Genomic DNA, 20,270 nt, shown 5'->3' with positions numbered 1-20,270 from the left:
GCAATTAATGCTTTTGTTATTATTATTGTTAATGTTGATATTATTCAAATGTCAACATCATAACTCGCTGAGCCTTATTAATATTTGTATATCAGATAAATAAGTGTAGTCATTTTAGCTAACACTAGATAGCTACATGAAAGCTTGCAATCCTACCTAGCAAGTTGAAGTTTATTAACATATCATTGCCGTATCACCTATGTCTTTATACTGTGGTATTTAATGTGGAAATGTTCACCTTGGAAGTATCTAACCACTGTTCACTGCTGTGGTCATTTATTTAAAGCAGGCCTATTTTGTTATTAAAAGTAAAATACTGCTAAGAATATGTTTTCTTATAAAAAAAATAACTACAGCACCTCCCATCACTGCAAACCCATATTACAGTAGGAACTGATTTACAGTGCAGGGTTGATTACACCAGTGAGGTCTGGAAACACAGACAAGGTTCCTCTTCTTGGTGAGGTTTGGAGCTGCATGAGATCTTTGTTGCCAAAAACACCACAGAAAGGAAAATATTTCTCACAACACAAAAGAAGAAGAAGAAGAAAAAGAAGAAGCTTGAAATTCTTTTATTTGGAATAAAAATAGAAAGACTTTTATGTAACCAGTACTTTGGAAAGACCTTGCCAGCTCAGACACATGGAGTCGTTCAGTTTTAAACAACAACAAAAAGAAAAACCCTGAACAGCAACATCACGACAAATGATTTCAAAATGTGTTCTTTATTAAAATTAGTCACACAAAAGCATATTTTTTTATACATAAAGCCAACATTTATTCCTAATAATGTAAAGATGTAGGGCAAATTACTGAGTAGATTATACAAGTAATCAGTAAACAGCAAACAACCTTATAGAATTTTTACTGGCAACCAATTTCTCATACACTATGTAGACATAGTAAACACTGCTGTATTGCGTTCAGTCACCTAAGACATCAATCTCAATCAAAAAACTAAGACCTTACTGTGTGGCTACAAATAACTTTGTAATAATGCATTAAAACAAACAGCATTATCATTTCGGAGGCATCACCAATGCAATTAATGCTTTTGTTATTATTATTGTTAATGTTAATATTATTCAAATGTCAACATCATAACTTTCTGAGTCTTATTAATATTTGTATATCAAGTGATGGGGATCTCTTTGGGTGAAATTAAGCCAGAGTTATAAAATGCACTGCTAGATTTACCCTGATGTTCAGGAAAATTGTGAGGAGATCTGTAGCAGTTTACACCCTCATTTGCATAAATCCATTAACAGTGTTGGGAAGGTTACTTAAAAATGTACTCGTTTACAAATTACTGACTGTTCAGAAATGTCATTGCAACAGAATCCAAATATATCAAAGTAATGTAACCATTACGTTAATTTTATTTTATTACTTGTCTTTTTAACCCCCTAAGAGTGTTATTACAAACTTCTATTACCAGAGAATAGCTTCATCAGTTTGTACAGAGGCCCCTGTAGTTACTGAGTAATACCCATAAGTGTGTAATAAGCCTTTCTGCATTAAAGGGTTAAAGCCATCTATTCAAATAACCACAAAAGAAAAGCTTAATGCATAAATTCACATGAAACCATCCTGTGTGCGTCTTCACCACACTACACAAACAATCTCATGTCCACATTACATTTTCTTGTGTCCTCATGAAGCAAATCCCCCATCTACTACACTCAGCGCTGTCCAATGAAAAACATGTATCTCCAAAAGGGTGGCTTTACAGGAGAAGGCAAACATAGTCTTAACTCTGAATGGAATCAATGTAAAATAAGAGTGAATTCCAAGTAATCTAGAGCATTTCTTTTGGCCCAGAACTATTTACACAGTGTACAGAAGCAGCTACAGGGTTCAAACCATGGAGAAAACTAAAAACGGACAGAAATGGTACAGGTTTTTATTGGACAAATCAAATATTTTATTGTAACATAACATTACACAGGTCTGAAGGTCGTCCCTCACAGTTGTACAAAAAAGAACATATATTTAGAAATAGAAATACTGAATATTTACACATTAACTTACACATACACACATTATACACACTCTCAGTTTACAAAATTGCACTGTTTAAATGTACAAGTTTGATCTAAACGTTTACACTATTTACAAAATGCACTGGATGGGTGTGAATTCAGGTGTAGTGTGGGTGGGGAAAAGTCTTTGTGGGTGCTGTGTGACTGTGCATAGGGTTTCCAGTCGTAAGTGCAGGGTGCAGAGTGTGTTTGTATGGGCAGGAGGTGTGATGATACAGATGAGGTCCACAGTCCACAAGCTATTGTTCATTCAGCAGCCGAATTGCTTGTGGATAGAAGCTGTCTCTGCTGGACAGTAGTGATACACACTATTACTGCTAGAACAAAACCTTATCTCCAAAAGTAAACTTTACAGGTAAAGAAAAAACGTGTATCTTATATTTTCATACAAATAAATGCATTTTAAGTATTTCGGTTGGTTATTTTAATAATTGATGCTGGTCCATTTATCATAGACATGTTCAGACATCCGCCTGAAACAGACGAGCATGAGTTTAAAAATGGTCTAAACTCGTATATGCTGGTCTGGGGCTGGTCTGGGTTGCTGGTGAATGCTGGTTTGTAGTGTAAATAAAGGGCAGCTGTATTTTTTTATTTATTATATTATTTAAGAATAAGAAACTAAAAACATAAAAAATGAGTATTTAGCTGACAGGTTAATATTGTGATTAATAATATTATATATTCAATATATTCAATGGTGATTTTCTTACCTTCAAATGCTTCTGTAAATTGTGTGGAGTGGAGTCTTTGGAAACCCAGGGAATATTTACTGCTGGAAAGCCCAGTTCACGCTGGAGAGGGATATTTCTTTCCTTTTTGCTTTTAAAAAATACATTCTTTACGCACATTTATGAACAACCCCCTAGTTCGGAGAAAATGTTTGTGTGTTGTGCTGTGTTGTGCAGATTTTCCTGAATGAATCATTAGTTTAAAGAAACACACACCGGCACACCGGCTAGAAGCAGCAGCCACAGCATTCTCAACCAGAAACAGACGTCCACCTAGAAGACTGCATCAAGCGCGGTGGGGGTTCACCCAGAACAGAGTGCCAATCCATGACTGACTATATAGACACACACTCGTTTACACACACCAGGGTAATTTTATCATAACAGTAACTAACTCAACTGATCCCCATGTTTTTAGACTGTGGGAGGAAGTCTGATGGACAGAGGAGGGTGAATTGCTGGAGGAGACCAACACAGACAAGGGGAGAACATGGAGCCCCCAGTGTTGAGCTGCAACCACCACCAAGTCACTGTGCCACATTTTCCAACTATAAACTTCATCCGAGTCATGGCAGGACTGTGCCTTGGTGGTTCTTGTTTGTTCCCATCGAGTGGGTGTATGTATATGTCTGTATATGACCCTATATATATATAGGGTCAGACATATACATACACCCATCTTTGACCCTGTGTCAATTTTGGAAAATGTAAAAAAAAAAAAAATGTAACTTGCATTAAGGAATTAATATACACTGTATGTATGTAATGTATGTTGTTCTAATTTTCACAATGTGGATCTGTAAACAGAGGCTATATGTGTATGTATTAGAAAACAACCTGATTAACTGTGACTTACAAGAGGTGTATAACTAGCTGTGTTACAAAGCCTCATCCTTGTCCAAGCCTTTTCAACTCAAAGTTTTTTCCATGCTAGGATTCACTGACAGAGTTCAGTACAACAGCGAAAATATTACATCACCTCCAGCAAGTAACAGAGAAGGGGGATCAAAATCAACATGAGATCAAAATCAATGTAAAGCTTACAACACACAGGGCAAAATACCTTTCTTGGCTACACCGTGTCAAGCTTCACTCCTTTTCTGAAGTCTTGTGGCCAGACAATATTACATCTGGCTGCATCAGCAACAGCCTTTCTGGAAGTCATTCTCATGAGAGAAAAGCTTTGCTGTTTTTCAACTGGCTGTTTGAAGGGTATTCCTACTTTATAGATGTTAACTAAATAATACCAGAGAAAGACAAGGTTCACAGCATTTGAAGATGAAATGCAGGCATTTGTAACACAGCACTAAAACGTGTCATGCAGATCCTAAATGTGAGCAATAAACATAGGTACACTGCTGAGATAGTCACTACCCTTATAATAAACTTAAAATCTGCATGGCAGATTAAACTCATTTTGAAATGAGATGGCTTTTCGGGCTCACAGAGGAATAATGAAGCATACGCAGAAAATAACACCCTGTCTACAGTGTGCATGACTGTAAAGTGAAGTGGCTCAGTGATGTTCTGGGGCTGCTTTGCTTCCTCTGGCACTGGAAACCTGCAGTGTGTGGAGGGCAAGGTGGACTCAGTATCAGTATCAAGAACTCCTAGGAGAAAACATCATGGCTTCTGTGAGGAAGCTGAACAGCTTCCAACAGGATAATGACCCCAAGCATACCTCGAAGTCCACCAAAGCTTGGTTTCAGAAAAAGTCCTGGAAGATTCTCGAGTGGTCGTCACAGTCTCCTCGCACAAGCCCCATAGAAAATCTTAGAAAAATGGTGGAATTTAAAGAAGGCCATTGCAGCAGTAACACAAGAATATTCTTTAATGAACTGGATGTCACTGACCATGATGAATGGACTGAGATTTCTCGTAGAAATCTACCAGAAACTGGCCTTGTGTCTGGCTATGCATCACATTTGCAGCAGGTCATAAGAGCAAAAGGCTGCTCTACTAAACACTAAAGTCGCTCGTCATGAAGGGGTTAATTCTTATACGTTGAATGTGGAGAAATTATTTGTGTTTGATTTATTAATTGCAAACTGCTGAAAGTTTGTCAGTTTTGCTAAGGGCACTGGGAGGACCACTGAAGAACTGAGAAACACTGGATCTTGTCATGTTAATGAAACCAGTTTGAGATGACTTTTGATTCATATAATATATATATACATATATATATTATACGATAATATATATATACATATATATTATACGATAATATATATACATACATATATATATATTATACGATTCTACGATATTATACGATATATTATAATATTCAAATAGTCTGTGGCATTTAAGTGATGATTGGTAATAAATCCCCACACCATTGCAGTGGTGGCTTAGCGGTTAGGGCACTGGGCTACTGATTACAAGGTTGTGGGTTCGATTCCTGGGCTTGGCAAGCTGCCACAGTTGGGCCCTTGAGCAAGGCCCTTTACCTTCTCTGCTCCCCGGGCGCTGGAGTTGGCTGCCCACCGCTCTGGTTGTGTGTGTGTACTCACTGCCCCTAGTTCACTAGTGTGTGTGTGTGTTTGTGTGTGGTCACTACCACAGATGGGGATATACAGTGACCAATATTTGCACCTTTACCTTTTTTTTACCTTTTTTTTTATTGTATTTCATTTAACACTTTAGATGTAAAATGAAGGTATATGTTAATACTCTGCGGTTTAATGAAGAAAAACAGAGAGGCATAAAGAAAGAGAATAGGTCAGTAAAGTAAGTCAGACAGTCTAAATCGCGCACTATCACGCGAGACTTGGCGAGAGCGGCGCTGCTCCAATGTCCCATGGTGCGCCGCGGTGTGATGAAGTCGGCCATGTCGTGGTAGCAGCGAGCGGAGCCGCAGGAGCCCCGGACTGACCGACCGACCGACCGACCTACCGACCGAGACCAGGCGAGAAGCGTTTAGCTCACAGAGCGGCAAAGAGCAAACCTGCACCCCGGGGCGGCGTTTGTGACCCTGAGTCTGCGTGCTGTTGTAGAGAGAAGCGCAGCGCAGCGCCAGGATGAGCGGCGGGACTCCGTACATCGGCAGCAAGATCAGTCTGATCTCCAAGGCCGAGATCCGATACGAGGGCGTCCTGTACACCATCGACACTGAAAACTCCACAGTCGCTCTCGCTAAAGGTGCACGTCCCCGCCGTGTCGCCCACCTCTCCCACCCGCCGCTGATTTGGCGAGGTTCCTGCGAGTCCTCCGTCCCTGCTGCTGGATCCGGCCAGGCTAACAGCTAACATGCTAGCTAGCATTAGCATTAGCCGCTAGCGCAACCCTGTAATTACTGTAGCGTGTTCTCCTCTTTAGCCTCTTTTAGCCTCACACGGGGCGATTTACTTACTTTTAATTGTCATATTTGATCATAATATAACTTCCTAATGATATATTATATATTTCTTACATAGCGCGACCTTTTTTATTGGGTTTGCGTGGCTAGCTAGCTAATGTTTGTTTAATAGCTAGCTATCTCTAGCTCCTCCAATTCACAAATAATTTACCGTAGCTAAGTTATAAACTGTAATTAAGCGCTGATTAACATTAGATGTTATATGTAAAACATTTAAACGTTGTTTAAAGTTATCTAAGCTGAGTTTGCGCTTTAAAAAATAACACTTCTTAGCTAACGTAGCTAGCGCTGGTAGCATTAGCTTGCTAGCACTAGCTAGCTGAACGTTAAGCCTAAGCTCTATTTAAACATTAGCTAGCTAATACTTCGTACATTTCTATCTGTTTATTATTTATTAATGTATATAAAGCCGTTTATATCTAGCTAGCTATTTAGACAGCCCGTTATTCTCGAAGCTAGCTAGCTTTAGCTAACTCTGTGCGCTAGCTGCGCAGCTAGCGTTAGCTAACTATCTACAGCACTGCGGCCAAAAAAGTCTTTTTTGTTTATTCGTAGCTGCTTTAAGATGAGCAACAGTGCGTGAATTTGAGATACGGACACTGTAGGTTTGGCTGGGGGTAGTAAAAGCCCCCTCACACCGGCCCGCTGTAGGCTGCTAATGTGGGGTTAGCGGGGTTCCTTTGTTTACCTCGGCGCAGGCCGCAGCGGCTCGGTCTGCACCGCCTGCTGTTAATCTGCTTAAACTACCGGGGTAATCTGGCATACCGTGTGAGGTGGAGAGTCTTTAGATATTCTGCCAAATGCAAACCATATTGCTGGACCTGTTGGCGCAGGCGCTGAACTTGAGCCACGTAGCTTCAAGCCGGGGGGTGTCAGACCGACCACCTGGAGAGCCCCAGCACGGCAGAGCCCCGAGCCTCTGCTGGCACTCCTGGGGTTTTGTGGTGGCGATGCAGTGTAGACCACCGTGTCTGACTTACTGTAGCCTGATTCATATGGGGTTAAATAAAGTCATGTGGGGGGGGGGAGTAGGACACCCCCAAAAAATGGAGGAATGGCTGATTTGCACACCTGCACCCTCCTTTCTAAAGGCCTCGGAGAGATCCAGGAGCAGACTAAATGTCTGAGGTTTAAATAAGCCCGCTTCCTAAAACCCTCTCTCTCCAGGTTCTGTACGTCCATATGTGTATATATATATATATATATATATATATATATATATATATATTGTGTGTGTGTGTATATATATATATATATATATATATATATATATATATATATGTGTGTGTGTATGTGTGTATGTATGTATGTGTTTATGTATGTGTGTAGTAATACATGGGGGGTGTCCTAACTTTTTTTCCCTCACAAATTATACCTAGTAACTGTTAAAATTATTTTAGGCAGTTTCCTCAGTCTCCCCAGTATTACGTCTTTTTAAAGACCTGTATCTATAGGTTTTAACATTTATAATAAATTCACTAGGTGTCCTAATTCTGTTGCTAAATTAGATCCTGAGGGAATCTCCCCTTTTTACAAATGCTAATTGATAATTGATGATGTTACTGACAGTTTTTAATTGAACTGTTTTAATTGCTCTGATCGGTTTAGTCTCTATACAGGATGCAGCTGTCATTTCCCAGGCAGATCCCCACCTTACTTTGGAGAATGGGATTTATGCCCTCCGCTACAGCTGTATTTAGTCTCTTAATGCTCAAATCAAGCATGTCCTGAAGGCTTGGGGAGTCTCTCTCAGCCGTTTACTTGGTCTTGGTGGCAGAACCCGGTCTCCATCCTCCACTCTTACACTGGGTGCGAGAATGAGAGGCAGAGGCAGTCAGGAAAGCATGCTTGGATCACTTATGATGATCGGGGAATGCGGTTCCAGTTGGGTTGGGCTTTGTGCCCTTCTAACCCAGGACCAGAATTAGGCACAGTGCTAGTAGGTTCATCTGTACCTCCCAGAGAGTCTTAACCTATTGACACTATTTCTGTACAGGGACATGATAAGCTGTGTATGTGCATTTGCACATCTTTGTCAGAATTTGGTGCAACTTAAACTAGTCGATGCATTCATTAAAAAGTGTCCACAAACATTTGGACAGTGTATATTTATAAGCAAACTATCACCAACTTTTAGTTTTGTGAATGGTGTCCTGTGACAGATTTGCAGGAAATAAAAGCCCTCTATGAACTCTTCTTGGTGTGGTTTAGGTGTGGGGGTTTCAGCTAATGTTCAGAGCAGTTTCCAAAAAGCATGTTGGTGGTGTGATCAGCTTAATTTGTAGAGACCGAGAGTGTTGAATGAAAGGTGTTGGAGAGGCAAAACCACTAAAATCCTGTACATTTGGATAACAGCCCTGAAGCTGGGAAAGTTGTAGACTACAGAATAATTGCTACCAGCGGACACTTTACGGTGGCAAGAATTTAATTGAATATCCTTTTGCACATTAATTAACTCATCAGTTAATTTCTAAGCCCCTCACGATCTTTAAAATGCATGTGCAAGAATGTGTAGCAGGAAAGCTCCTTGATCCTTGGTGATCCCACAGCTGCCCATGGCTGGAACTCCCAGTTAGCAGTATTTGCATCACTGTGGGTGGGTCGCAATGAACTACTTGAGGCGTCTTCAGAGAGTGGCAATTTGAAAAGGGTGGTGGGTGGTTTGGGCTGCAGGAGCAAGACTGGGCAAAGCTGGGTTTGAGTCTCTTTGTTTGCGTTTTAAGACATTTATTGACTAGTTGAAGTAACGTTTTCTCTTTTTTACCCTTTAGTCAAGTCCTTTGGCACAGAGGATCGTCCTACAGACAGACCTGTCGCTCCCCGAGATGACATCTTTGAATACATTATCTTTAGAGGGAGCGATATCAAAGACTTGACTGTTTGTGAGCCGCCAAAGCCCAACTGCTCATTGCCCCAAGACCCGGCCATCGTTCAGGTAATGGTGTACAGTGTACCTAGTGTGTAGTCGTATTCCATTGCACTCAGGCACCCAGCACTTTGTTCACCTTTTGTCACTGTCCCATTTTATGCCTTTGTCTTTCTAAGCAGAACAGTTTTTAAACTCCTAGCACATCTTAATTCAGTCACTCAATAGCCAACCATATGTGGGATCCTTTGGTCAACAGATAGGGTTATGTCAATAGTCAATACATTGTCTGAATTATTTTTATGCAAATTGCCAGCTAGTCCTTGGAGGTAAATTTGAAGCCTTTTGTTTTTAATAATTTATTATTAATAATGATACCAAACCTGGTATTCTCCCTTTCCAACAGTCATCTCTTGGCTCGTCTGCGGCGCCTTCCTTCCAGCCAGTGAGCTCCTATGCCCCCTTCAGTCGGGCTCCTGTGCATGCATACAGCCAGTTCTGCTCTAATCCCTTGGTGACCCAGCCCATCGGCGGCACTGTAGGCGCAGGTACGTTTGGAAAATGCCGATCAGTTAGAGTACAATCAAATCGAAAGCATGACTCTTGTGTAGATTTACTCTTGCTTGCATGTGTTACTATATATAATATGATGGGGAACCACCAAAAAGCTTCTGCTATATATATAATATTGATATATAGATAGATAGCAGAAGCTTTGTTTGTGGTTCATATTATATATAGTAATACTTACAAGCAAGAGTAAATCTACACAAGAGTCTTCCCATGGAGAATACACACACAAAGTATCTGAACTGTATCTAAAATGTTTAAAGAGTTTATTTTTCTTTTTTTGTTTTTAAACTACAGTGTCATTGTTTCTGTATAAGAAATTATTTTAGTTGCAAAGTTGAAATGCAGATCTGCACTGTGTGGTGTTCGTTGTTTTTGCTCAGGTTGAGTTTATCTTGTGGTGTGTTCGAGACGTAAAGGTGGGGGGGAGGCGGGAAATCCACCACACTCACAGTTGTGCTCTTCCTCTTCATGCAGGAAGTTCAGGGTCCATGTTTGGTAACGACAAGAGCGTAACTGCCCCTTTGTCCCAGAGCACTGTCCCCTCGGACTCTGTGTCTCTGAACACGTGTGTAACCAAAGGTAACCTAACCGGGCGCTGTCTGGTTGCAGAGTGCTGTCAGTGTTTTGGCTGCCTGCCTTTATTTATTCATTTTATTAAAATTGGCCTAGTTAGTGCATGCAGTCGGCTGCTGTGTAATGTCCATGCCGTGCAGCCTGCATGATTTTAATTATATAAAGTGACCCGACAGTTAGGACATTCATGTTTATAGCCCATTTATTTTTCTTTTACAGCCTAATTGCACTATCCTAAAGTAGCAAGTGCCATGTTGATTTGTTGATTTTGTAGTGCTGTTTTGCATCAACCGTTTTCTTCCACAGTGTTGCTTTTAATCATGGTGTTACTCATCCTAAACCTCACCTCTTTACACAGCTCGCACCAGCCCCTCTCTGGACCCCCTGCGGAAGAGCCCTACACCTGACCACCCAGCGCAGCCTGCGCCCCCAGCGCCTCCAGTTGCCGGTGGCTCTGTTAGTCAGAGGACTCCTGGAGGAGGCAGACCCCCTCTCAGCTCCCAGAAACAGCCTGCTGAAAGCCAGGAGCAGCCCAGAGGTGAGAGCATGCAGCTCCAATTTAACCATGTTAGCATTGTTGTCTCTAAAACATTTGAATTATTTCTGTAGCTAAAAAAGATGTCTTTCACTGGTATATAGATATTGCCCTGTATTCACTTTTATACCAGTATAACCCACTCCCCAACACTGTTTTTTTTCCTGTTCGAACCCACCTGGGTGACTTAAGTAGTTGACCTAGACAATTACCATAAGGACGGTTGTATTCTGTAGGAGAGATGAAACAATAAGTAACTTAATTTTAAAAATTACTTTTAATTCTCAACCCTTTTCTCGTTGTTAGATTAGACCTCTCAGTCCTGCTTAAGATGCTTTCGTGTGAGACGCTGCTCCAAATGAAGAGATTTGGGTTTAAATTGGTTGTCTGTTTACCCACAGTGGCTGATGCTGAGAAGGCTCCCCGCTCAGAATTGGACCCTAGCAAGACTGAGAACCGTGACGTCAACAAACGCCAGCCAGGTGGTAAGTCTGTCTGTGTCCATTCAGTCCTTTTTACTTAGTCCATAAAAGACTCCCTCTCCTCACTGGTAGAACTGTACTCTCCCCTCACACACCAGAGCTGCAGATGTTAGACTACTGGTTTTATCCACATGCTTTGCAGTAAAACTGTATTCCACACTGTTATGATGAAACCTTGGTGATTAATCTGTGGTTCACCTCTGTCCCAAACCATGGGGGACAGTCAAGAACTCTTTCTTTTAGTGAAGAATTGTGTAAATGGTATAATTTGACGTAGGGTCAGGAACTGATTTTTATTAATTTACTTAATTTTTATTTTAGTATTATGCTAACAATCTGTCTCTTCTTAGCTGGTCCTCCTGGGTTGCGAAGAGGTAGAGGAGGAGGAGGTGGAGGAGGCAACATTGGCGGCGGCGGTGGTGGTGGCGGCGGTGGAATTCAGCGTGGAAGGGGTCGGTTTAATGTGCGCAGAGACGGAGCAATGAAGTTCGAAAAGGATTTTGACTTTGAGACCGCTAATGCCCAGTTCAACAAGGAGGAGATCGACCGGGAGTTCCAGAACAAGCTCAAGATTAAAGGTTTGAGTCATTTCTGGTTTCTGGTCATTATCACACCATTGCATGAGTTGCCACAGCGATTTTTTTTTTTTTAAAACCCCTGTCCCTAAAATGTAACTGCAGATGAGAAGGCAGTGAACGGAGAGGATAAGGCCGACTCGGGCGTGGAGACACAGAACAGCGAGGGCAACGTAGAAGAGGAGGACCCCCTGGGGCCCAACTGCTATTATGACAAGTCCAAGTCGTTCTTCGATAACATCTCCTGTGATGACTCCAGGTAAAAGTAGAACTGGTATTGGCAGCCAAGTGCCTTTACAGATGCATAATTAGTTTAGGCAGTTGCTCTATAACTGACTTCTTTTTTTTTTTTTCTCTCTTGTTTTCCTGTTTCCAGAAAAGAGAGAGGTGGAATTGGCAGGTATGTTTTTCTTTAACTCGTCTTTGATATCGTGCTTTCATTAAAACTCAGGCTTGAGCACCCTTAACCCTGCTTGTGGAGTACTAATTTTCCGTAGAATTTGTTTCACTGCTCCAACTCACCCACTTCAGTTCTGGAAGGGCTTGTTAATAAGAATGGTTTGTGTAGGGGTAGTCTAGGTGAAGGCCTGTTCCACATGGTGTTGCTGTCATTAAAGCTCCTCTTTTACCACTACATGTTGTAGACACTTTCAAACAGCTGCCCCTGCATTGTATGAACCTTCAAGCCTTTCCAGGCTTTCTTTTGGCCAATTCAGCTTGCAAAGTTGGAACCACCTTGTCCTGTGGCAGTGCTTCAAAACCCTGGTCCTGGGGTACCTTTAGGGAGTGTGCACACCTGATCAAACTAATCCCTAACAAATTAAGAAGCGCTGCTTCAGTCTTTCAGTGTTAAAGTAGGGAAAACTCGAATAGGCAAGACGGGGACACTCCAGGACCAGAATTAAGAATCTGTCACATATAGCCACCACAAACCACATTGCAGATACATAGTTTTGTTATGGTAGAGACACTATAACTGTTCCACAATTGAACTAGAATGTATGGATGTCTTCCCATGTGTCCCAAGGTCAGTTTCTTCAGCTGCAATCACCTGGGGAGTTCCTCTGTGCATTAAACTGATTTTTGCCTCATAGGGAGCGCAGACAGACCTGGGCTGAAGAGAGGAGGATGAATGCTGAAACCTTTGGAATTCCCCTGCGGCATAACCGTGGTCGAGGAGGCTACCGGGGCAGAGGAGGCGGAATGGGCTTCCGTGGAGGCCGTGGGCGCGGGGGTGGCAGAGGCTCTTTCGGACCCCCTCGTGGTGGCTCTGGCTTCAGGGGAGGATTTAGAGGAGGCCGAGGTGGCAGGGAGTTTGCTGACTTTGAGTACCGGGTAAGCTTTTACACTCCAAATCCAGTTTAATATATATATATATATATATATATATATATATATATATATATATATATATATATTAGGGTTGGGCTACAATTACATTTAAAGCATTTAATGTCCTGTTTTCCTATCTTCTGTGTGTGCTCTTTATTTCCTGCCAGAAGGAGAACAAGGTGGCAGCATAGTGAGCGTGAAGGACGACTACGCCGGGCTTCGACAGACTGGAGCTCAACTTCCTCCCCCTCCTGCCTGATAGAGACTCTGTCTGTGTGTTTGTCTGTCCTAAACCTGGCGCAGGTGGACTCGCACCTCCTTTCTGCTATCTCTTGCTTTTTTAGAAAAAAAAAAAAAAAACATATTTGGAAGGCAATCTTTTGATCTTTCTTTGATACGCCCGCAGAGGGGATGAGGACTTTGTGTACAAAACTTCAGTGGAATTATTATTATTCAGTATTTTTGCAGCAGCATTTTAGTTCCTTTCTTACAAAAAAGAAAAGAATTAAAAGAAATGTATTTGATAATGTTCCTGTTAGGTGTACAAATGTATGCAGACGCCCGCTGATACTGTGAGCCCCATCAGTGAAATAGCTTTATTTTTTCTTTTTTCTTTTTCCTGTATCTTAAGGAAGCACCAAAACCCTGTACATATCCTGTAGGGTCACAGTGAAGGCTCGTCAGCCCTTAACCAGTCGGCCGCTAACTCCTAGAAGTGCAGTAGTCTGCTGTGTGTAGGTAGAGGTGACTGTCGGTGTGGGAAGGAACTGGCTCTGTTTCTATGGGATCTATGTGGAAGGTAGTTTGGCGTTTATACAGCATGTCAGTGATTTACTTTTTTTTTCTCTGATTTACTCTCCCCTTATTTGTAGTGATATATATTTTTTGGGCTTTCCTTACATAGCCACTCTTGTTTTTTTTTTTTTTGTTTTTTTTAAACTAGTCTGGTCTAGCCCAATTTTGTACGCGTGAGGTCAAACAACTATCTACCTGTATCTCCTCTCACAAGGCTAAATTTCTCAAAATATTGGCTATTGATTGAATGTATTGAAAATACCAATGCAAATTGTCATAGTTTGTTGGAAATGGGAGAGGGGTGGTGAATTGTTTGTTTTTTTTTTTTTGTTCCCTCTCTTCTAAGGTATTATTCTCAGCTTTCTTCTCAGTGCTATTGTAGACATGAAGCTCTCGCAGTACCCTGCTGGAACAGACTGCTGTTATTTGTTTGGGATTTTTTTTTTTTTTTTTTTTTTGATCCTTTTTTTTTTTTTTTTTTATTGAAAGATGGGGTGTGCACGTTTGCTTATTATTTTGATAACTGAGTGCCAGTGAATATTGCCTTTCGATGTCGATTATGTAGATGTCATTTTGTTATAGTTCAAACGAGGGCTCTTTGATACTGCACCGTTGAAGATTCGTAATCCTTTAGGATTGCGTGTGTGCATTGAGCCTTTAGAATTGTAACATGAATTTAAAAAGACGAGATGCTCTTACTTTTCTTTCCCCTCCTAATCACAGTTTTAATGCCGAGGTCTTCAGGGATAGTCCAGCACACCCTTTAAGAATAAGATTGGATCACTTAAAAAAAAAAAAAAAAAAATGTATTCATTTGCACTTTAAAGACGAACAGTGCCGCGATATCAAGTCACGTCTTGCCAGTTTGACAGTTGGGACAGTAGTTCAGTTTGTGTACATAACTTTCGTCATCCCCTCGCCCTTTTTCATCTCCTTTTAAAACACAAGCTTGTATGTTCGAATGCCCATAGAAGCTAGTAAATACGTAGCACAAGCTATGAAGTGAGGAGTCGGTGCGCTGTTTATGTGAAGCTTTGTAACAGATGTGTGTAATGAGATACCACAAGTATATCAAGTATTCCCCGAAGCCTGATAAATGCTTGTCCAGTAGGAACGTCCTCTTACCTTTCATTCTGTTGGACAGGGTTAATGCCTGGCTTTAAAGCAGCACTGTCAGCATTTTCAGTCTCTGCTTGATCTGTACATTGTGATTCCCTTCAACTTACTAAGACAGGGAAAAATGTGATAGAAGCCAATGGGCAGCATTTGCTTCAGTGCCTTCCCATTGGTATCAGTTGTAAGTATGTATCGAGTAAGACGGATCTCATTGTCGACCCGGCGTGACCACAGTGATGCAGCTGACAGATTGAGTGTAAAATGAATGGAGTATTCCTTTAGTAACTTGGCTCACTGATGTGCTTTTGTGAAATACACACTTGGTCACATTACAGTAAAACGTACAAAATTCTCCAAGCCGCTCAGAGCAGGGATGCAGCGTTTTGTGTTGTAGTGAGTCACTGAAGCGGCTGTAGATCAGCAACCCCACCTTGCTTTGAGATCTTTCTGCTTCAAATGGATGCAAAACTACATAAGGTGTTCACACTGTCTGACACGTAGATTTAGAGCCAGGTGAAATCCAGAACTGGGTGCAGTGCGGTTTGGCAGCTCTGGGCTTTTCTTTTAAGCAGCAAGTTTGTATGTGTTCAGTATATAAGTAAGCCCTGTCCACGCTCTTATGGACACTCTTATGGTCGTATAATCAGCCCCAACCTTTGACAATTTTGGCTACAGTTTAGGTTGTCGCCCTCTGTTGGGAGTGAAGGCGGACACAGGTCTTGGAAAGATGGCAGTCAGGTTGTTGGCGGTTCTTCTCTAAGCCGTGCCATGAGCACTAGGTCAGGCCTAATGGCTTGTTTCTTGTTTTTAATCCGTTTTCTGTTCTTCTCTTTTTCCCTGAAAGTCCATAGACACACTCTCCGTTACTCGACCAGCATTTGGGAGTTGAGATGCAAATTATTGCTTTTTTTTTTTTTTTTTTTTTTTCCCTTTCTTTTTCCCAGATATAATAAAGGGATCGAGCATTGGCTAAGTGATGGTTTGTGCTAAAGGCAGAGGATGAGCTTTCGTTTCCGAATGTTTCACTTAGTATTCAATATGGATGCGATACAGTGAGGTTCTGTGTTCCTGTTGTGGCTACTTCCATAGCGTTTACCCGTGTTGGCTACAATGTAAGTCTTGTTGGCACTAAAGCGGCGAACCTTGCCTAGATGTTTGCGTGTTTGTAGGCAGCTAGCGAAACGTCTCGCAGTTCAAAATGAGCCGCTTTGATCGGATGCTTTGGCAATTGCTTGGAGCACAGCTTGATTGCTTGGGGGGGTACCTTAATGAGCCATGTAAAATCAGGAGTGTTGGGTTGTGAGTGAAATGGCTCCCTACTGCCCATAGTGTGCACTTTGTAGGGTGCAAGCTGAAATGGCTTAAACCCTTTGAAGTGCACAAGGTCAGATATTTTAGTTTTTTTTCGTTTGGACACAGCCTTGGTAGCACAAACTGCCCAGGGAGAAAATGTGTGACAGCCCTGGACTGATGCAATAATCTCATTACTATTGAAGACCACCACCACCACCCCCCCCTGTGCTCATGAGATTTCAGACTGTACATACAAAGTTTTCATTTTGTAAAGGTGATAAAGGATTGTTTTCTCTTATGACTTCTGGAAGAACTTTGATTGGATTTTTTTTCCTGAATAAAGCAATTGTACAGCATGGTGTACTTTCAGTGGCCAGATTGAGGTTTTTATTCAGACATGAGAAATAAATAGTTGTTCAAGATCTGTCCTTGTGTTTTTATTAATGCTGATATCAGGACTGTTGTTCTGAGAACTTTCAGTGTAGGCATTTATGATTTTGCATGAATACATTTCTCATTCCATATTAAATCTGTGCTTTTTGTAATTAACCAATACAACAATTAAATAATACCGACCATTTCTATTTGCTGCATGTAATCCTGGCTGCACAATTTGGTGTTTATTTGCTCAACTTCAGAAACAGAAATGTGTGAAAATAGCCAGATGTGTTGCTGTAGTGGAGCAGTATGTCATTACACAAATCCATGTCATTTAAATACATAAATTACAAACCATCATGAATACTTAGATGTCAGGGTGCTGGCTTCCTAATAGTTCCCAAAATTCAGAAAATTTCAGCAGGGGGAAGAGCCTTTTCTTATAAAGCCTTCAGATAACTAAACTTTCAGATAATGTTCGGGATTCAGACAGTCTCAATCTTTAAATCTAGGCTGAAAACGCATCTGTTTAGTTTAGCTTTTGGTAATTAATGTTTCTTAGATAAAGGTTGCAGGTCCAGGGGTTCGCGGACACAGGGGGTTTTGTAGTACACTGAGATGCTGGAGTTGTCATCTCGCTGCCTACACGCGATCACTCAGGTTTGTGGACTTTGGAGTAGATGGACGCTAGCTATTCAGGGCGCTCCCGTGTCTGTGTTACCTTCTGGCTCTCTCCTTTTAATTAGGCTGTTATAGTCAGACCTGCCGGAGTCGTCAGACACACTCTGCCCAACATTCTCTGCCCTCCATAAAATCCTCTCAGTACTAACTCTCTCTCTTTACCTTCTCTGAGTAAATGGCCACCCAGCCCGACCTACTGGAAGATTGCCCGCTGAGGTCCTCTCTACCTGCGTCAGACCAGCTGCCACCTACCAGTCTGACCAACAGGCACCCCATACCAGACCAGCGGCACACCCTCCTACCACTGCTACCTGTTTAATGACCATGTTAAAACCTAAATGGACTCTTAACTATCTGCCACTATTAATATCACCACTATTAATCATCATTACTCTGACCATCACTGCCATGACTATATTAAGCTCTATTGCTCCATGATTATTATATGATGATTATGGTCAGAGCAGTTCAACAGTTTAGATGATTTGGTCATTTTTATCAATAATGTATAAATAGTTCTGACCACAGGAGGACGGGTCAGGTCCCCCTTGTGAGTCTTGGTTCCTCCCAAGGTTTCTTCCTCCAGCTCTGAGGGAGTTTTTCGGCTGCTCACTGGGGGTCTTTGATCCTTCATGTCTTACGTTATTTCTTTTTTTTGTCTCTGTCAAATCACTAATTATGTAAAGCTGCTTTGTGACGACAACAGTTGTAAAAAGCTATACTAATAAAACTGATTTGACAAATCAATGTCATTTAACAAGGGCAGACAAACACTTCTGCAAGAAGTTGCACAAACTGGTCAACGCTGCTTAAATTCGTGTGTGTGTGTGTGTGTATGTGTGTGTGTGTGTGTGTATGTGTGACAGAGGATTCCTGGTGTGTATGTTTTTTAATACTGTCTCTCTTGATTAGTACTGGATGATGTGATGCCTGTACTTGTATTGGTGTCACACACATTCATTTCTAGCCTTTGCCATATTGAGAGTCATGTAGACTCTATTATTTTGCAGGTAAAAAGGTTCTGACTGTGTATTCGCTGCCGAATGTCCCAGAGAGTGCTGTAACATTAGGCTGTTGACAAAATATTAAAACCAGAATCAAAGCATGATCTCATCTCACATCATTGATTTATACTGAATACTTATACTGTTATTTTTTGTTACAAATGAAATGGAATCTATAAAAAATTCTGAATATTTATTAAGTACAATTAAGCATATTTACAATTCAAGATCTCTAACAGTTCTAGTAGAAATTGTAATTTCAGATATCATCTACTGCAAGTTGAACTAGTAATAGTCAAAAAGTCATTCTGACATATCCTTAATATACTTTTGACATGTACGTTACCATGAAATTTGTATCGTGTATAGTTTACACTATTGTATTGTACCTAGTTTACAATTCGAGATCTGCTCTGTAATTCTCTGTAATTCTGACTAGATTCAATTCTAACTTTATTATTCTACATACAGCCCTGAACCAGACTGAGAATATTTAGAAATCTGAAACTGCACACATAGTGAAGACTGGCTTAGCCATATCTTTGACTAGTACTTGCTGTAGTAAGAAATAATTGACTATATTATACTATTATATACTATTTTCAGATTTACACTTTAATAAGTCACAGTTATATATTAAGTCTTGTTAGTTTTTATTTCTCCCCACATCTGCTCCCTTCAGCTGCTGCAGTAGGAAATAAAATACCCCTCAGCCTGAGCAAGCTGACAACTACAGAGCCCCTACAGTGTCCCGCAGAATAATATTATTTAGGGACAAACAGTTCTCTAACATTTAAAAAAATGTTCCCTTTATTTAATACCTCCTTCATTTAAGAAAGGTCTCTTTAGTGAACCTGAGCAAACAATGTATTTAATTAAATAAATTGGTTGTAAACTCATAGGAACCATTTATTAAACTAACTAATAATTTATTAAATCACAGGAACGTTTCTGAATATTAAATTTAGTAGATTTATTATTATTAATTTAGTAGATTGGTACTTGGGGATCCGTAGAAACCCCTAGTAAGCTCGACCCTGTGGAGAGCTGAAGAGCTGATGGTGTCCTACGCTGCCAGGCCGGCAGGTGGCAGAGTGAGTGCGCCGCTGCTGAGGGACAGGAGGCCGCCGGAGGAAGAGCAACCGGCCCTCTCGCCGCCTCTCTCAGTGAGCTCTGCTGGAAACGGACGGAGGAGAGCGCAGCTGCTCTGCGGGCTGAAGCCACTTCCACACAGAGCCATGTCTGTTGTTTTTGTGCCGAAGAGACAACGCGGGAAAGCCCAAATCAACCAGGACACCATCCAGCGAGTAAGTGGCGCAGCAGGGAGAGGTGGGCTAGCTGCTGTGCTAAGCTAACGAAGCTAATCCGTTTTATTAACTGACGCATTTTATTTTCTTTCAGCTTCTGGACGAAAACGACCAGCTTGTGAGATGTATAACGGAATATATGCAAAAAGGCAGAGCGACAGAATGCGTACAGTAAGCTCCCACACCCCGAATCCACCAAGCAGTTGGCTGAGTCCCAAACGGCTGTGTTCCCTATGTAGTGCACTATGTAGTGCACTAGATTCTGAAATACTCCCTTACTGAAGGAGTGCTCCATAGGTCAAGAGGTATCATTGAGGATTGAGGAGTATAAATCACTAAAGCTATGTTTAACTGATATACACTGCTCAAAATGATTGATATTATTGAAATTATTGGCAATATTATTAGCAAGACTCAGTAAAGGAGTGGTTCTGCAGGTTCTGTGGTTCTCACAGACCACTTCTCAGTACCTGTGCGTTCTGTTTTGAGCACTTTTTAATTGGTGGTGCTTTGCTTTCACACTCATGGTAGCGTGAGACGGACTCAAGTGGCTCAGGTAGTGCAGCTCATCCAGGGTGGCGCATCAATGCGAGCTGTGGCAAGAAGGTTTGCTGTGTCTGTCAGGGTAG

At 41.3% G+C, this 20,270-nt stretch overlaps 2 protein-coding genes across 5 annotated transcripts in view; both read left to right on the top strand.

Moving 5' to 3' along the window:
- Window positions 1-5,603: 5,603 nt before the first annotated feature.
- On the top strand, window positions 5,604-14,292 carry lsm14ab (LSM14A mRNA processing body assembly factor b). 4 transcript variants are annotated; one of them, XM_072694822.1, is made up of 11 exons: window positions 5,604-5,914; window positions 8,903-9,066; window positions 9,404-9,545; window positions 10,045-10,149; window positions 10,502-10,681; window positions 11,080-11,160; window positions 11,511-11,738; window positions 11,841-11,994; window positions 12,112-12,135; window positions 12,830-13,070; window positions 13,235-14,292. In XM_072694822.1, exons 1-11 carry the CDS (start codon window positions 5,794-5,796, stop codon window positions 13,256-13,258), a joined length of 1,464 nt encoding a protein of 487 aa, XP_072550923.1. In that variant the 5' UTR covers window positions 5,604-5,793; the 3' UTR covers window positions 13,259-14,292. The 4 variants fall into 4 exon arrangements, with proteins under 4 accessions (XP_072550923.1, XP_072550924.1, XP_072550922.1 ...); XM_072694823.1 differs by having other exon boundaries at window positions 11,080-11,163; window positions 13,238-14,292; XM_072694821.1 differs by having other exon boundaries at window positions 11,080-11,163.
- A 5,159-nt stretch (window positions 14,293-19,451) lies between these two features.
- Window positions 19,452-20,270, top strand: part of ss18l2 (ss18, like 2) — a 4,300-nt gene continuing 3,481 nt past the window's right edge. The window contains exons 1-2 of the mRNA XM_072694536.1: window positions 19,452-19,641; window positions 19,736-19,812. Coding sequence (XP_072550637.1) covers window positions 19,573-19,641; window positions 19,736-19,812 — 146 coding nt within the window. The 5' untranslated portion in view covers window positions 19,452-19,572. The remainder of the gene's footprint in view (window positions 19,642-19,735; window positions 19,813-20,270) is intronic.

Source organism: Salminus brasiliensis, chromosome 13 (genome assembly GCF_030463535.1).
Source record: "Salminus brasiliensis chromosome 13, fSalBra1.hap2, whole genome shotgun sequence".
Taxonomy (NCBI): domain Eukaryota; kingdom Metazoa; phylum Chordata; class Actinopteri; order Characiformes; family Bryconidae; genus Salminus; species Salminus brasiliensis.
The sequence above is the reverse complement of the archived record's forward strand: the minus strand, read 5'-3'. Positions and strand labels throughout refer to the sequence as shown.